The following is a 17,914-nucleotide window of genomic DNA, read 5'->3' on the forward strand; positions in this document are numbered from 1 at the left end:
AGTAAATTTGGCCCTAAGGTATTTATGAATCATGTTATAGATCATATATCTGTGAACACAAACTCTTATAGTGATCTCTTGTCCACTCTTCTGCAGGACAACCAGGACAGGGAACTAAAGGAGGAAGCTAGACAGCGTCGCTTACGGGAACTGGAGGAAAGACGGTGTGCCTGGGGTGAAGCCAATACTGAGGCAGGTGGTTTTGGTCGCAGCAGCAGTGAAAATGATGTTGACATCCTTACCAAAGAAGGCCTGCTGGACTTCCTGCTTCTATCAAGACCTCAAAGCCCCCACAGTCCTTTGGGGCGCTCAGCTAGTGCCCGCCGTTACCATCACACAGAGCTAATATCTGGGTCTTCAGCAAGTGACTATACAAAATTCAGCAGCCTGCCACGTTCAAGCAGGAACCATCAACGAAAGACCATGCCATGGCTTGTCTTACAGGATGATAATAGAGAGCTGGGTCCACAGAGTCAGGTTTGCCAAGAGAAGCTGGCAAATTCACCAAGGGCTGAGACTGAACCCATCAGTCCTTTAGCTAGATACTCAAGTTTTGGCTATAACATGAACAATGATCCCTACAATAATAATAAATACACTTCTCTCTCTGAAGGTGGAGTTACACCTCAATTAAGTAACGCAAAGCATGTCATTCAGGGGACATCTGGTCAAAGTGTTGGACACATGAGTGTTTCTGTGGAGAAACACAAACTAGTTACTGGCCTTCAACCCTTTGAGATAACCAGCCAGATCAATAATAACAGTCATGTTTCTGTGGACAACCAGCATGATGTGTTTGTAACAGATCTGGAAAGGGAAGAAGACTCTCCTAAAGCATTTGTCCTTGATACACCCCCATCTAGCAGGAGTTCTGAGGAGCCAGAAAAAGTATGGAGTGACAAAAGGATCTCATCACAGAGGGAGGAAGCAGACACAAGTACCTTTTCCTCAACAACTTGTGACACCCCATTGCCCCTGGATCCCTCTGTGTCCAGTAAGAAACCTGTGTTGTATGTCATGGACTGCACCGAAACCGATTGTTCCATCGTGTTGGACTGTTCTGAGATTGAGAGTTCTCCTATCATAAAAGAAAGACCTGAACTTAACCCAAAGTCACAGGATGCCAACTTTCCAAGAGTTAATCAGGACACCAATTCCCTTTCCTCCAATTTTGTGTCCACGTCAAGTGATGAACCACTTGCCGGAAGGGTAAATCAAGCATGTCCAGAATCAGTCAGTCCATCTGTAACTACTGAAGAAGCAGAGACAGATAGCTGTGACACAGCTGAAGGGCGAAGAGTTGGCGAGAAAGCAGTCCAGACCAGTAGCCTCAAAACAACACTTGTCAAAACTAAGACAACATCCAAAGCAATTGCTCATGCCAGCCGTCCGACAAGAACCCTCACAGCAACTGAGACTCAGAACATGCGCAAGGTGGTACCCATTACAAGGCAGAATCGCTCTAGTAGCAACATGAAGAAAGTTGAAAAACCTCCTGGACACGAGAACATTGAACCCAGACGTCCACTTCGTGACCAAAGCATGCCAGCCAGGAGAGGCGAGAGGCAAGGTAGATCTGGGCGACATTCAAGCCTCCCTCCAGAGGATCCCAGGGCACAACGAGGAGCGATACCAAGCAGCTCTTGGTGGGCAAGGGACTCGACTCAACACAGACCCTCCATCAAGAAAACGAATCCTAAACCTGTTCGTAACATTTCAAAACCAGCACCAGAGGAAAAGATGTGTCGTTCTACAATGCGTGCCTTGGCCCAAGCTCAGGCCCAAGGAACCTCAGAAGTAGGTACACCTGACAGTCCCAACAACACCCTGAAAAGTTCTTCGCCTTTGCCTAGCTTTGCTCGCAACACTGTGGCATCTTCTTCCAGATCTAAAAAAGACATGCCCTCACCAGCTGTAACAGGGACACCAACAAAGAGCGTAGCCAGAGCTAGCTCTCAGAGATTGCCTGGTGGTAGAACGGACTCTGTCAGTAGCGGAACTTTGCCTAGGAGTGAGGATAAACTAGGGGGGTCTATTAGGAGGGTTCAGAGTGTAAGGGCTTCTAGTCGAAGCAGTGACACACTTCCCCCACAGTCTGGACGAGAGCACTCCCTTAAAAGTAGCAGTTTCTCGGAGAGATCCACACAGATTAGAGACTCCATCTCGAGCAGGACCAACAAACCCACATGGAAGTAGAGTGGACATATTACACTGTGGCTCTAAAAGCAATGTTAAACATGGATGATCCAAATTTTCTGCATATACTGAAATAACTAAAGAGGCACAAAAGCCTCTTAATTCTTCTGAATGTATCTACAGCCTTTAAAATGTAGCTGAAGTTGTGTCGCTGGATGCTCAGTAAGAGCTTAAAGAATAACATGAGCTACTGTCACCATTTGACAGCACATTTAGTAGCACTTCCACATCCACACAAGGATGATTTTGATGGCCTTTTTTACATATAGCTGACACATTATCAACTGTCACAGAAAACACATCGATCACGAATTGTAATAGTGTTAGATTAACCCTATATTTTATAATCTATATTAATTCTACAAAGATCTTGTGAGCTGTTCTTACAAATTGCTGAGAACAAATAAAATAGAAGACAATTTGTCATATATACATATGCTTGCTTTGTTATTTTATATAATGTGTAGTAAATGTAAATGTAATACTAGGGTCATATTTCCATTAAAACAGCTTCATGAACACTCAAAAGATTCATCCACATTTCACATGTGCATGATGACAAATCAAGTTGAAGACTGTTTGATGATTATGTCTATGAATGTTATCCAAATACACCTTAGTGTAGCTGATGCAATGAGTACTACAGCTAGTAGTTCGAAGATGCCTCGCCAGTGATGTTTTTGGATATGTTCAAAATCTTTGCTGCCGAGTTGCTTGTTTTCAATTTGCCTTTTATGCAGGGTACATGCTGCTGTACACTGTCTTGCTGCTGATGACACTGTATTTGTGACTTTTCTGTGAATATACTGCTAGTTCTTTCTTTTTAAAGCCATACTGTTAACCGGGAGTGGCAAAACCTGGTGCTAGAGGAAAGGCTCCGACTTTTGAGAAAGCACATACACTGTATGCATCAGATGTTCTCACAGTATCTACTTGAAATGAAGTTGACAGGTAGTCAACAGAAGTATGTGTTGCTCAAAACTAACAAATCAGTGTTAGAATAAGTGGCAACACTTTACAATAAGGTTCTAAACATTAATTCAATAGTTCACATGAAATAACAATTAACAATATTTTACCTAATTAACATTAGTTAATGTATTATGAATAAACATGAATTCACGATGAACAATAGCATATTAATAAATTAACATCAACCTACTGTAGATTAATACACGCAATAAAAATTTGTTGTTCATTGTTAGTTTTAGATACCTATAATTGCCTTAACTAATTAGAACTAAGAGAACTAAATGCATTAACAAACTGAACTACATTGTAAAGTGTTACTGGTTAAGCATAATTTAGTGGTGATTAATACAGTGGTAAAATATGTGCAATATGAAGTATTTGGTGCACAGGAAGGCTTTTTACATGCTTTTATCCTTCTATATGTGTGTCTACTCCTTCTCGAGCACCCACTATGTTGGTGAGGGAGTGAATAATTGATATTCTAAAAATAAAATGGATGAGTTTGAAAAAATAATTATAAATACAAATACAAAAAAAAGTATGAATAGGTAAACAATGATAGACTGTTGTCAGCTGATGAAACAAAGTCACAGAAAAATCCTTATTTCTACCTCTAGAATCATATTTGCCACCTCTGGTTCTTACTGTACATTCTGATGGCTCACTCATCAAGTGAATCATTGGCTTTTCACAAAGTTCTGCAGGTGTACCTCAGTTACAATATACAATGACTTTTTTTTTGTGTTCGTAGAAAGGTATATGTATTGACATACTGTATCTGTATATTTAGCGCTGATTGGTTAACATGCTTTAGAATGCATCCATGGCGACATGGTCTAGTCTGATACAATGGAATCCTTGTTCCAGCTGTAGATAGTTTAACCTAAAAACAAAAAACAAAAACTAGCAAAATTTGGAGCAAAATCATTTTAAGCTATAACTTTGAAATTAAACCTTATGTGCATTCGTCCAGTCAAACAGTTGGGCATATATGTCAATGTGTTGTACCTTTATTGATATTGCTTGAATTTTCTATTTTGAATGTTATTTCTGAGCCCTGTCCTCTGTGATTGTAGAATTACAATCAATATAAGCTAATCAATAAAATACATGTGAAAATATATTAAGAATATTTCAATTTGCTCATTGTGAATTACAGTGACGTGCTTATTTTGTGAAGAAAAAAAGGATTGTTTTTTTTAGCTACGGAGTGCGTATTTATTTAGCTAGCCATGGTTTGTTTTTGACAATGGTCACTTTTTTCTTTCTTTTCTTTTTTTTTGGAGTTGAACCACACCTAGTGTTTAGATGTGTGGGTGTGTGAGAAAGAAAAAGAGAGAGATGCAAATGAAGCATAGTAATACAAACAAAAAGAAAGAACCTCAGAATCACTAACAGCAAAAGATTGGACAGAACAAAAATATTACACTTTTCTGTGCCCTTTTCTTCACACTTTACCAGCACTAAAGATCAGCACACCACTTGCTCAGAGAAAACTCTTTTTGTCAAAACTTCGTTTTAAACGTTTCCTCTACTATAACGCCACCTGCTGGTCATTCTTTGAAGCAGCATAAAAAGTTCTGGTTAATGCTGGCTTTTCCCACCGCCTGACTTTTATGGTGGTCTCTCTTCTGGCTCTTAAGTTGCCATGGTAATGGTGTTCCAGTAGAGAACTATTTACCCTTAAAGGCACTTTCATTTGTATCACTCTAAATATCAAACCACAGCTTAACTAAGTGAAAACAACCCTTTCCGTAGCACTTAAAGAGTTCACCTTAAAAAACATTGAAGAAATGTGTGTGTGTGTGTGTGTGTGTGAAGTATTCCTTTAATGTATTTATTTACATGTAATATTTGTTTAAACCACTTAGCATTGAACACATTATACACATTTTCCTGTAGCCTACTGAAAAGTTTTTAAGTGGAATTACACATTTAAGGAAAAGAAATGGAAAGGACATGTGGCATCTCATACTCAGAATTTGTACTCTGTATTTTACCCATTCACATGTAAACACAGCAGTGAGGCACACACACAGAGAGAGACAACGGACACGTTGTGGTGCATGGGGAGCAGTGCCTCTCACCTCAGTCGTGGTTTGAGGCTGGAAGAGAACACCTATAATCCCTGCCGGTACAAGACTCAAACCTGCGACCTTAGGTTTACAAGTCCAACTCTCTAACCATTAGGCCACAACTGCCTAATGACTGATGCTTTTTGCAGGTCATCAGGGGTCTTATCAAACAAGTAAACCATTCCAAGAATAATTTATACATTCATTTGTAGATCATTTGTGTGAATAATCATATGTTGAATATCATGTTTGAAACACTACATGCCGATAGCGCAGCTGTGCTTCAGGTGTCCTGAGTTCGAATCCAATCTTGCTGATCTTTCCCGATCCCACCCCCCTCTCCCACTTGCTTCATATCAAATCTCCACTGTCCTATCATGAAATATGCAAAAATGCCAAAAAAAAAAAAAATGTAATCATTGTGCCCTGAACAAATATAAAAAGGTTAATGTTAGATATTCTACATTGAATTTGTGTCTAAATATGACAATATTCATTGTGCTTGTAGGACAGCAACTAGCTTCCTGCACAGTTAGCTAACAATCTTGATGAATGCTTTTCAGAGATCACAATTACTCGATTTTTGATGGGAATCTGTGAGCATGTTCCTATAGCAATGCCAGGGTCATGGCATCGTTACACCTCCTGACAAAGGAAGGTGTAATCTTAACACCTAATGAATGCAGAGAACATCTTAAGAAAAAAAAATGTTACAAGGAAGAAGGAACCCTCAATAACACAAAGAGAGACGCGTTTAATTCAAGAAACCAGAACAACATGAAAATCTTTTGAAAGTCTTAACAGTGATCTAAAGAGAATGGTTTAATGTTGGTTGACAGAAGAGCTAATATGCAATACTCAAGACTATAGCAAGGTATTATTTACAAGACACTAAGTTGGCTATTACCAAAACCAAGATGATAAACCCTCAGAAAAACTACTAATGCAGTACAATTATGATCCAGCAGGAGGCGCCACAGCATAACATAACACTGATATGTTTATAACATGAAAACTGATAGGTTTGCATATGCTTTCCTCTCGTGGCTTAGCAAGAAGACGGATGTGCCATGCTGCACATAAACAAAACTCCAGCTGTGGTGAAAGTTGACCCTGTAATGTAAAATGAGGCAATCAAACAAGTTGCTTATACCAAAAAAGCAAGCAAAAGAGGGATATTAGCTTATGTTCGAGGCAGAATTCAAATGAACTGCATCATTAATGAAAGCCATGGAACTTAAGAGCATGATGATTTGAAAAAACAGTTCTCAGCTCAGTGTTATTAATTCTAGGCCACATCTTTATTAGTGAAGGCCTAAATGATCCCTCCAAAAGTAAAGCTATAACAATGTGTATTAATGACAAATAATACTGATAAGAGAAACATCTTAAAAATCAAGTTTAAAATAATGTGCCAAGTTCTTAGAAAAGTATTGCATTTATATTGGTTTAATATGGTTTTGAAAACAAATTTTCTTGAATTTAAGGACATGTTCCAAAATGACACGTTGGAAGGTCTGGATGAATATGAAAGAAACAAACCATCTATCACAAGACAGATCATAGAAGAGACACAATTTAAAGTGAATTTTGGTTTCATTCACTATGTCAGTAACTGAGAATATCCTGTATCCTGGCAGCACTGATTTTATTCTTTCAAAACATTCTGCAAACATGAAAGGCCTCATCTATGATTTATTTATATTTTCTTCCCAGCTCACAAAGAACTGAATAATTCATGTAAAATTGGTCTTACATGAAGCATTTTAGTGGGAGTACTCTGCAAGATGACACATTCACCTTGAGTGCTGTGTGCAGTGCGAATATAGTTATTCTCTCGACAAGACCATTATAATTCTACGCAAAAAGGACTCTTTAGACTGCTGGATATCTACGTAGTAAAAGTAAGTTTTAAACATTTCTAATGCATCCCATGCTCACGTAATCATTAAAAATGTTGCCGTCACAGATGTCATACATCACATCATTACACTGCAGCTTTTACAATGAGCTGCGGATTGAATTTGTTGTTGTCTTTGACATATTGTATTCATTGAATCACTAAAAAAAAAAAAAAAAAAACTTCATGTTTGTGTAAGCAGAACTACACGAATCCTTGTGTACTACACAAAGCCAAGTATAAGAGTAATTGAATGGCTTAAATGTTAAATGAGTTAGCGCTTCTCTGATATAATTTGTTTATTTTTAAATGAAAGAAGGACATTGTGAGCTCTCATTCTGGTTTTAAATGGTTTATTTACTATTGACTTGAGTTTCCGGTATTGTGATTTTATTTTTATATTTTATTTTATTCTCATTAAAGCAACAAGATTGGTCCATGATGATTTTATTCTGGCCATGCATGGGGTGACAAAATGCCCCATGAAACTAGTTAGCATCTTTCTTTATAAATAGGGAATGCCATATGCATGTATGTACTGTATGTATGTAGAATATGTATGTATTTACTTTCAGTGTTATGTGTATAAACCCATGTGGGCCAATTATTGTCTTGAATGCTTGTCTGGCTTTAGTGTTTATGTCTTAAATGGTTTCCATGGGAAGGAAGGCCAGTTATATATATTTTTGATTCAGTGTTTAATTCAGAGTGTAAAATAATTGTAATACATTAACATTCTTTATAAAAATAACACAGATCATTTATAAATTATATCCAGCTTGGTTTAAATATTGACTGATAACTGAGAGACTAAAAATAACTGGCAAAGTAAACGCCACATCAGGCTCTGGTTTAATATTGAATGAACAGAAAGAGCTTTTCCTGTTGCACATTAGACCTCTGTCAAACTAGGACTACTGCTTCTGTACAGCTAGATACATACTGTACATTCTCAAAATACTTGATAAAGTTCTAAAAGGAGCACAAAAAGGCCTTCCTCTTGTTTGTAATATTTTTGTTTACTGACAGAATTAGCCACTGGTGGGTACTAAAACTATTATGTCTATTATGGTGTACAGTCAGTGTTTATCAGTAGTCTGACTCTAAGTTCAGAATTTTTGCTGTATTTTTTTAAGAAACATAAATAATGGTACACGAGTAACAAACCCTGTTATGTTCTATCTTTACGGTAATTTACAGTATGAGCGATGTTTATGTCTTTAAGGTTTTAGGAAGAAAAGTCTCAGTGTGTGGCACAGAACAAAGCTCTCCTGTTTTCTTTCAGCCTGTCTGTTGATGCCAGGGCAGATTTCCTCTAATTGTCCTCATGTCTCACACACTGACTTATCTTTGTATCAGTACATGTTTTTTTATTGCCCCCAGTTCACTTGTACTCAAAGTGGAAAATATTACAACTGGACAAAGAAGTCATATTTAATAGAGGCACAAGCGGCAGTCATCTGGGTCCAGCACTCAACTCTATTACTAAGTATTACCAAGGATTATTAGGTAATACAAGTGAATACATACACAGTATTACACAAATAATAGGGAGTAAATATTAATCTTTAAACTGGATTTAAAAGCATCCAGTTATGGAGAGGTCCTAATGTTTAGACGCAGACTGTTCCACAGCTTAAGGACAACTACAGAAAAAAATGTGTTTAAATCTAATGTGCAATGTTTTGTAGAAGTGCAACTACAAAGTAAACTCTTAAAATAATTATATTAACAGCTCAAAAGGGTGCACAAATTTTGTGTTTCTGTACACTGATTACATATAAAATATCTTTCTGGTGTACAAAAACAAACAGATGTTGATTGGTGCAGGAATAGGAATACTGCAGTGTAAAAATATTACACTGAACAAACTGTCAACTGAATACTGACTGTTTTGATTCAGACTTCAATTCCCATCAGCCTTCATACCTGGGACTGATTGCACTTACACCTGCATCCAATTAGACACTCACACATACACGCATTTAATCACTGCTCACTCACACTCTCATTGCGAAGTCTTGATTTGCTACGGTTGTCAATTCTGAGTGTTTTTTTGTAGATTACCTTCTCTGTGTTTGAACCTGGACTGTTCTCTCGTGTCTGATCCTTGCTGCCTGCCTCGACCCTCTGCCTGTTAACTGGACTGTGCTTGTTTATCTGCCTGCCTCGACCCTCTGCCTGTTAACTGGACTGTGCTTGTTTATCTGCCTGCCTCGACCCTCTGCCTGTTAACTGGACTGTGCTTGTTTATCTGCCTGCCCGACCTCATGCCTGTTCTCTGGTTTGTGAATGTTAATCTGCCTACCCCGACCTCTCGCCTGTTTCCCTCCTTTGAATGATTTCTGCAACGTTTCAGAGAGGTTTTTGAGCACCCTGCTGGGGGAAGGACTGTGGGTGAATAGCTTCTCGCTCTAAGACAGGGGAAAGGAACTGCAGCAGAATATGCCTTAACTTTCCGCACTCTTGCTGCCCAGACTGAGTGGGTAGAGGACACTTTAAAACTGCTGTTTCGGCGGGGATTGAACTTGGATTTGCAGGCGGAACTAGCTTGTCACAATGAGGGGCGAACACTTAATGAATTCATCGAACTAACCATCCCTCGTGCGGGTGGTACACCGAATAACCACCGAAAAAAAACAAAATGGAATAAGGTGTTGTGAACCAACATGGTCTAAGGGACGGAACCCTGACAGAAAACCACTGATCCTCCTAGTAAGGGGTTGGGCAGCAGGCTAACAACCTTCTCCTGTAAAAATGATTGTTACAGACACCATGGGCATTACAGGTAGAAGTAACCAGGGTGAAGCTAAGATGGCCAGTGATGGCAGTAAGACGGCGTTGGGTCAAAGCCTTCGGGAATCTCAACATCTGATGACATCTATATTAACACCCAAACAAAAACTCTCCATCGGGCACTGGAATGACGGCAAATAAAAGAGCTTCAACAATGCCATCATCTTTATGCACGTACAAATAATTAACTGCACTTGAAGCTTTCATAAAATTAAGAATGAAACACCCAAAACTGTATATGGCATCATCACGAAGATGAACTATATGTTTATGTGTGAAATTCTGGAAGAGACGTTGGATGGCGTCACGTGGTGACGTAATGACGCATGCCATTAATCGATCTATGAACTATAACATGTAAAACGGGAACATGAAAGGACTATTCTAAAAGCAACTCATGTAAACACCTTAATCATAATATTGTTTTATTCAGAATAAGGTAAATAATTAGATTACTGATGTCCATGTAAATGTAGTCAATGAGCTAGCTGATGAGGACAAAGAGAAGTTCTACGAGATGCTGCGGCAGACTGTAGACCAATGCAACAGGCAAGACATAATCATCGTGATGGGGACTTAAATGCCAAGGTTGGTCAGGACAACAACGGACATGAAAGGATAATGGGCACTCAAAGGCTTGGAGCTAGAAATGACAATGGTGAGAGGTTGTGTGAATTCTGCGAGATCAATGGTTTCATCATAACTGGCACATTATTCGCGCACAAGGACATTCACAAAGCAACATGGGTATCAGCAGATGGAACGGTGAAGAACCAGATCGACCACCTTATGATCAGCAGGCAGTGGAGGTCCTCCGCCTTGGACACCAGAGTGCAGAGAGGTGCTGATGTGAACAGTGACCATTATTTGGTGAAAACAAGAATCAGGCTGCGACTCAGCACAAATAGGAACCAGAAGAAAGTCAAACCAAGACTGGATGTTGAGCGACTGAAGGATGAGGAAACCAGGAAATAATACACTGATGCAGTCAGATGCAAGCTGACCAAAATAAAGGATGAGAGTGGTGACAGTGAGGACATAAATACAGTACAATGTGGGAACAGCAGAGGAAGGTCTATGTCGGTGCTGCAGAGGAAGTCCTTGGTTACAGGAAATGGAAGAGTAAACCATGGATTAGTAAGGCAACATGGCAGCTTATTGAAGAGAGAAAGGAGATAAAAGGAAAAATCCACAGCACAAAATCTGAAAGAATCAAGGACAGGCTCAAGGAAACATACAAGCAAAAGAATGTCAGGGAGGACAAAAGAAGATGGATGAAAGAGAAGGCACGGAGGGCACAAAGCGCAGCAGAAAATGGCAGGCAAAAAGAGCTGTATGAAACAGTGAAACGACAGGTCAGTGTCACAAGAAGACGGCTGCAGTTGAGAGTGAAGATGGGAAACTGCTGAAGAGGAAAGAAGAACGTTTGAACAGGTGGAAAGAGCACTTCCAGGAATTGATAAATAGGGAATAGCCTCTAGAACCACCACAAGATGAAGAGAATGAGAGGGAAGAAACCCTTCAGATTATAGTAAAAGCGCCTACAAAATAGGAAATCAAGAAGGCAATCCAGTCTATGCGAACTGGCAGGGCCCCAGGGATAGACCAAGTCACAGCAGAGATGATTAAGGCAGACCTGGATGGCTCTTGTAAAGAACTGAAACAAATTTTAGACCGTACCTGCCAGGAGGAAAGGGTACCGGACCAATGGAAACAGGGACTGATCTTCAAGATCCCAAAGAAAGGAAACCTACAAGCCTGCGGGAATTGGAGAGGGGTGACCTTCTTGCTCATAGCCAACAAAGTGCTTAAGAAGATTATGATCAGAAGAATTCAGGAGGAGTACTGTTGATCAGATCTTCATCCTGAGAAACATCCTGGAACAGGCCAATGAGTGGAACGCCACAATGTACATTCACTTTGTGGACTTTGAAAAGGCATTTGATTCCATTGACAGAAGAAGCAAACTGATCGCTATCGTCAAAGCACTATACGAAGACATTCAGTGCGCAGTGAGAGATGAAGGGGAGACAACTGAATGGTTTCCAAAGGTCACCGGAGTCAAGCAAGGCTGCTGCATGTCAGGATTCCTGTTCATTATGATCATTGACTGGGTCATGAGGCAGACAGTGGAGAACAAGAAGACAGGCATAAGATGGAACTTCACCACAGTACTTGAGAACCTAGACTTTGCCGATGATATAGCCCTATCATCATCAACATTTGACCAGCTGCAGACGAAAACTACAAGATTGGAAGAAAATGCAGGAAGCGTAGGACTCAAACTGAACGCCCATAAGTGCAAGGTGATGAAGTTGAACAGCAAAGAAGAAGATGCACTGTGAGTAGGGCAGAATGGTGTGGAGGAGGTGGAGCACTTCACATACCTTGGTGCGGATGTGACCCCTGATGGAGGTGGCACAGTGGACATACAGAGGAGAATAGCTTTGGCCAGTGCAGTTTTTCACAAGCTGGCCAAAGTATTTTATGCCAGAGACATCGGCAGGAAGACCAAGGTGATATTGTTAAAGTTTTTGGTGCTATCTACACTACTGTAAAGGTGTGAAACTTGGAAGCTGACCAAAGGGGAGGAGAAAAAACTGGATACCCTCCAGAACAAGTGCCTCAGAAGAATCCTCAGGATTCGCTGGCAACAACATGTCACCAACATGTCACCAACGAGAGGGTACTGGAATTGGCAGAAACTGAGAGAGTCTGAGATGAAGTGAGGAGGAGAAGATGGACCTAGATTGGTCACGTGCTGAGGAAACATCCAACTAGTGACTGTGCTGTTGCCTTGGGTTGGAGGCCAGAAGGAAGGAGAAGAAAAGGACAGCCAAAAACAACATGGCGTAGAACTGTTGAAGAGGAAAGAGATGGAGAGGGGTGGCCTTCATGGGAGAGAGCCAGACAAGCAGCCAAAGATAGGAAGCAGTGGAAAGAAAATGTCTAGGCCTTATGCGCCTCCTGGCACGGAGATGATTAAGTTAAGTAAATTAACCATTCAGATTGACAACCTTGTTCGCTCACGCCAACCCACTCGTACTGCACAGTTAACCACGCAAGTTTCCGTGACTACCCCTGAACCTATGCAGCTCGGTTACATTCACCTGTCTCTCGAAGAAAGCGAGCGTCGAGTGCAGCTTCACCTGTGCATGTACTGTGGGCAATCCAGTCATCTTAAGTCCACATGTCCCGTTCGGCCCAGCGCATCAAGTTCCAGATTGGTGAGTTCCTACATTCAAGATAATTACTCCACTTCCTATATTAGAATTCCAGTCTAATTATATTCATCGCTGGCAGAGCGGTAACCACGTCTGCACTGTTAGACTCTGGGGCAGCCGGTAAATTCATGTCAACTGAATTCTCTCATCAGCATCGCCTCGATTTAACCCCATGTACTTCTCATTTGACCGCTAGCACTACGTCCCACTTCAAAACACAATATTTTTTACACTTTTGTGAATATTCACCTGTCAGGGTCTTTGAAAAAATGATACACTGATAGTTTTTGCAGTGGATTGCCCAACATTGCGTTCTTTTATTCCACTTTGACTTCTCTTTCGTTGTTATTTGGTCTATTTCTGTGTATCTGTGCTGTTGTCCAGTTGGAATTTTCAACCCAAAATGGCGGCGCTACCGAAGCGCCACCTAGTGGCTGTTACCCAAAACGCATCAGAGTTTCGCCTCTTGGTCTTCTATAATCTTTGGCGCTAGTATGGAGCTTCTGGCCTGACGGTGGAAATGGTGGAAACGCATCGTGAATTTGGGCTCGGTGCTACCGCCCGGCCTACTGAAAGCCTACTGGCTCGCACTGGCCTGACAGTGGAAAAGACCTGAAAAACATTTAGCCTGCGTCCCTGAAAGTAAAATGCTTGATGAAGAGGTGTGTCTTCAGCTGTTTCTTGAAGGTAGCGATGCAACAAAGTAGCAATCTCAGCAGACTGGATGGATGGAAGTGAATGAAGTTTGTGGATGGTGACTTTGTACTTTGTTGTGATAGGACCACCGGGCGGCACTCATTAGATGATATCTGAATATATAGTAGATCTGTAGAAGTGTACTGAAGTAGGAGGGCACTGTTCCAGTGACAGTCCTGAAGGCCAACGACAAAGCCTTGAATGTGATTTGGGAAGATACATTTAGCTAGTGGCGTGAGACTAAAACATGGACCCTTTTTGGCTGACTGAAGATCAGAGGCACAGCCGTGTCCTAGATCATCTCATGTCTACCTTCTCAATGAAGTTGACCTGTTGGCTTAGAGAACAAAAAATGACGTGAATTGAATTTTAGGAACTATGATGAAAGAAACAAACAAACCTATTTGAGTGAAGAGTAGCTGCAAGTCCATTCTTCTTTATTCTTTAACAACAGATACTCCATCAGATGGTATGAAATTTGCCTGGTTTGGACAAGACTCAGGTCAGAATTGTTTTAAAATGCCTATATAATGCATTGTCTGATCAAACAGTGGCATAAAAGTCAAGCATATTTAAATTAAACTATTAAACTATGATTTCCTATTGTGTTCAAGTGAAAAACTTTCTGATTTTAGATTGTAAGAAACATTTGGGTTATTAAACTTACCTTGTTAATTTAATGTTGTCACATGACCCACATTTACCATAGTAGGGACTCAAGCAGTGACGTGTACAGTAGATGAAGAGAGTCGAGCATAGAAAGAAACATATATGACCAATATTAGAAATACAGTGATATTATGGTGTCTTCAAACAAAGCTTTCTGATTTTATACTGTAAGAAACATTTGGGCAATTAAACTTACCCTTTTCATTTAATGTTGACCCACATGTAGGCCTAGATGAAGAGAGTCAAGTACAGAAAAAGACAAAGAATACCAGTATCAGAAACAGTGATTTTATGGTGTATTCAAATGAAAGACATTCTGATCTGATATTGTAAGAAATATTTGGTTTACTGAAATGACCTTGTTAATGTTTCCACATGACCCACATTTACCATAGTAGAAGCTCAAATGATGACATGTAGAGTCAAGCATTGAAAAAACAAAGTACACCAGTATCAGAAACACAGTGATTTTAGGGTGTAATCAAATGAAACACTTTTTTTGTTTTATTTTGAAAGAAACATTTGGGATATTGAACTCACCTTGTTAATTTAATGTTGTCACATGGCCCACATTTACTATAGTAGAGTCTCAAACAGGGACATGCAGATGCAGAGAGTCAAGCACAGAAAAAATATAAGACCAATATAAAAAAATACAATGGTTTTATGTTGTATTCAAATGAAACATTTGATTATAGAAAGAAACATTTGGGTTATTGAAATAATGTTAATGTTGTCACATGACCTGGAGCTCGAACAGTGGAATGTAGATGAAAAGAGTCAAAAAAACAAAACAAACAAAAAAACTGTATAATCTGACCAATAAGTTAATGATTGTTTTTTGTATTTCTATAAAAATCTACCATAGTAGGGACTCAAACTGTGATATGTAGATGAAGAGAGTAAAGCGTATAAAAAACACACAGAGGATCAGTAGGCTATCAGAAATACATTGAAATGGTGGTTTCTTTAAAAGAAAGGCATTCTGATTCTATATTAAAATAAACTTTTTGGTTATTGAAATTACCTTGTAAATGTTGACTCATGACCCACATTTACTATAGCAGGGGCTCAAACAGTGACATATAGATGAAGAGAGTCAAGCATAGAAATAGGAAAAACACATAATACCAGTATCAGATATACACTGATTTTATGGTGTAATCAAATGAAAACCTTCATGATTTTAGATTGCAAGAAACATTTGGGTTATTGAACTTACCTTGTTAATTTACTGTTGTCACGTTGCCCATATTGAGCACAGTATAGGCTCAAACACTCACATGTCGAAAAAGGAAGTCGAGCATTGAAAGAAATATAGAAGACCAGTATCAGAAATACAGTGATTTTGTGGTGTATTCAAATAAAAGGCATTCTGATTTAATATTGTAAGAAATGTTGGTTTACTGAAATTACCTTGTTAATGTTATCACATGACCCACGTTACCATAGTAGAAACCCAAATGGTGACATGTAGTTAAAGAGAGTCAAGCATAGAAAAAACACAGAAGGCCAGAATCAATGATTTTATGTTGTATTCAAATGAAACATCTGATTCTATATTGAAAGAAACATGTTGTAAGGCTAATGTTGTCACTTGACCCACATTTGCCAAATGTGGAATGTAAGAGTCATGCACAGAAATAAAAGATCCAGTGTAATCTGAACATAAGTAAATGATTATTTTTTTGTATCTCTAAAAAAATTACCTTCATAGGAGGTATTCGTTCGTCCAAGTCACACACAAGAACTAAAGACTTACATTTCCTGTGTTCCAATGTATGACGTTATAATAGTAATAGAATGTTTAGATGCATGGCTGCAGCTCATACGACTTTACGATTGTTATTGTTTGAATGTTTCACACGGTCTACTATTGTACAATCCTACCAGAGAGCTCTAAAACAGTACATAGCACATGTCACACTGATTAATGGTCAACAACACAGTATGTATTCAGAAATACTAACACAAATAGAAAACCTAGATAAAGAGTAACTGTTAAAAACGTACAAAAATACAAATATCTAATAATGATGACCTGTTTCACGTTAACGTTTTCAATTATGAGTGTTTACTCAAAAACTCATCACATGTGAAGCTATTGTGAAGCTGTGGTTCCCTCTGGTGGACAGTATCAATATTACAGACTTTCTTCTTTCAGTCACATTGAAATAAATGGTTTGTTATTTAAATGCTGTTAGCCTACTCCTTAGCATCAGAAATTCGTGAAACTGTTTGTTATACATCAATTATTGCATACCAAAGTTTGTGCACATCAGACAAACGACCTAGGATCAACCTCTCCTCCCACTTTGAGGGCATTTTTAAAATGATAAACCAAAGTTCTTTTGATAATTCTTTGATAACTTATTCCAACCCTCATGTTTGTACCCACATTGGTATGTGTGTGTGTTGTGTGTGTTTGGGCGTGTGTGTTCCAGTCTCCCACAATGCCCCAGTCTGACCCATCCAATCTCAGTGGTCCCAGGGGGAGTCAGCTAATTTCGGCATGATAGTCCTCTGGGACTTTGGAAACAAGCCAACTAAGCATGTCTGCAGTTAAAAGGCCATATATTTTAGACGTGACACCATCAGCCTAAAGGTAGCAATTGGATGTTGATGTGAAGATAAATCTTTAGCTCAAAGCATATTCATTTGGTTTCTCACTAGTGGCTTCTTATGCTAGTTCTGTGGTCATATCTTCTTGCATTATAGCATTCTAAACTGGATTTTTAGAAAATAAGTCAGAAATGAAGGAATTATTTTCAGAGACACTGAAACAAACAGGAAACTCATCACACATTCTTCAGATTGTCCTGTTTCTATATAGCCTACCTGCATTTGGGATACTCAGTTTTCCACCTGCTTTAGCTGATATTTGTTTTGTGTTTGTGGGTCAACAGGGGTCTTAGTACAGTCAATGATTTATGCACAGGTTGTCAAAATTGCCATGTTTAATCGTTTAACAGATTTTTCAGTAGGTTAACAGGCATTTCCTAATTTAAAGATTTGAAAGACTGCCCCCAATTAGGCACTTTTCTTTTTTCTTCTTCTCCGCTTTACAGTCTCTGAATATCTTAAGGCATCCTGGAATAGTGTTGACACTGTTTTTTTAAACAACCTCTGGACTAATACTGAAAATAATTGTTACGATGGTATTTGACCATTGACATGGACTGTATTACATTACTGTAATGCATTTCTGTGAGCTTGTTTCTGTATTTTATCCTTTTTTTTTTTTGCCCACTTGTCTTTGTCATTTATGTTAAACAAGAAGGTTTATACCTGCACTGATATTTTGTTATAATGTATATTCCATAATCTGGTTTGGTTTTACTATAATATAATCTATAAAAACTTCATGTGGACAGTTTGAGAAAATA

At 39.1% G+C, this 17,914-nt stretch overlaps 1 protein-coding gene and 1 long non-coding RNA gene across 3 annotated transcripts in view; one reads left to right on the forward strand and one right to left on the reverse strand.

Annotated features, from left to right (window-relative positions):
* The window catches only part of fhdc1 (FH2 domain containing 1), a 28,055-nt gene extending 23,778 nt beyond the window's left edge, over window positions 1-4,277 (forward strand). For both annotated transcript variants that reach the window (XM_058754655.1, XM_058755420.1), the window contains exon 12: window positions 97-4,277. In XM_058754655.1, coding sequence (XP_058610638.1) covers window positions 97-2,196 — 2,100 coding nt within the window. In that variant the 3' untranslated portion in view covers window positions 2,197-4,277. The remainder of the gene's footprint in view (window positions 1-96) is intronic.
* Window positions 4,278-5,998: 1,721 nt separating this feature from the next.
* Window positions 5,999-15,037, reverse strand: LOC131548007 (uncharacterized). The gene is made up of 4 exons (XR_009273082.1): window positions 14,919-15,037; window positions 14,527-14,756; window positions 14,260-14,341; window positions 5,999-6,356 (listed from the first exon to the last, which is right to left on the reverse strand). It is a non-coding gene; the product is annotated as an uncharacterized LOC131548007 (long non-coding RNA).
* Between the last annotated feature and the right edge of the window lie 2,877 nt (window positions 15,038-17,914).

The sequence above is a fragment of the Onychostoma macrolepis genome, chromosome 01 (assembly GCF_012432095.1).
Source record: "Onychostoma macrolepis isolate SWU-2019 chromosome 01, ASM1243209v1, whole genome shotgun sequence".
Taxonomy (NCBI): Eukaryota; Metazoa; Chordata; class Actinopteri; order Cypriniformes; family Cyprinidae; genus Onychostoma; species Onychostoma macrolepis.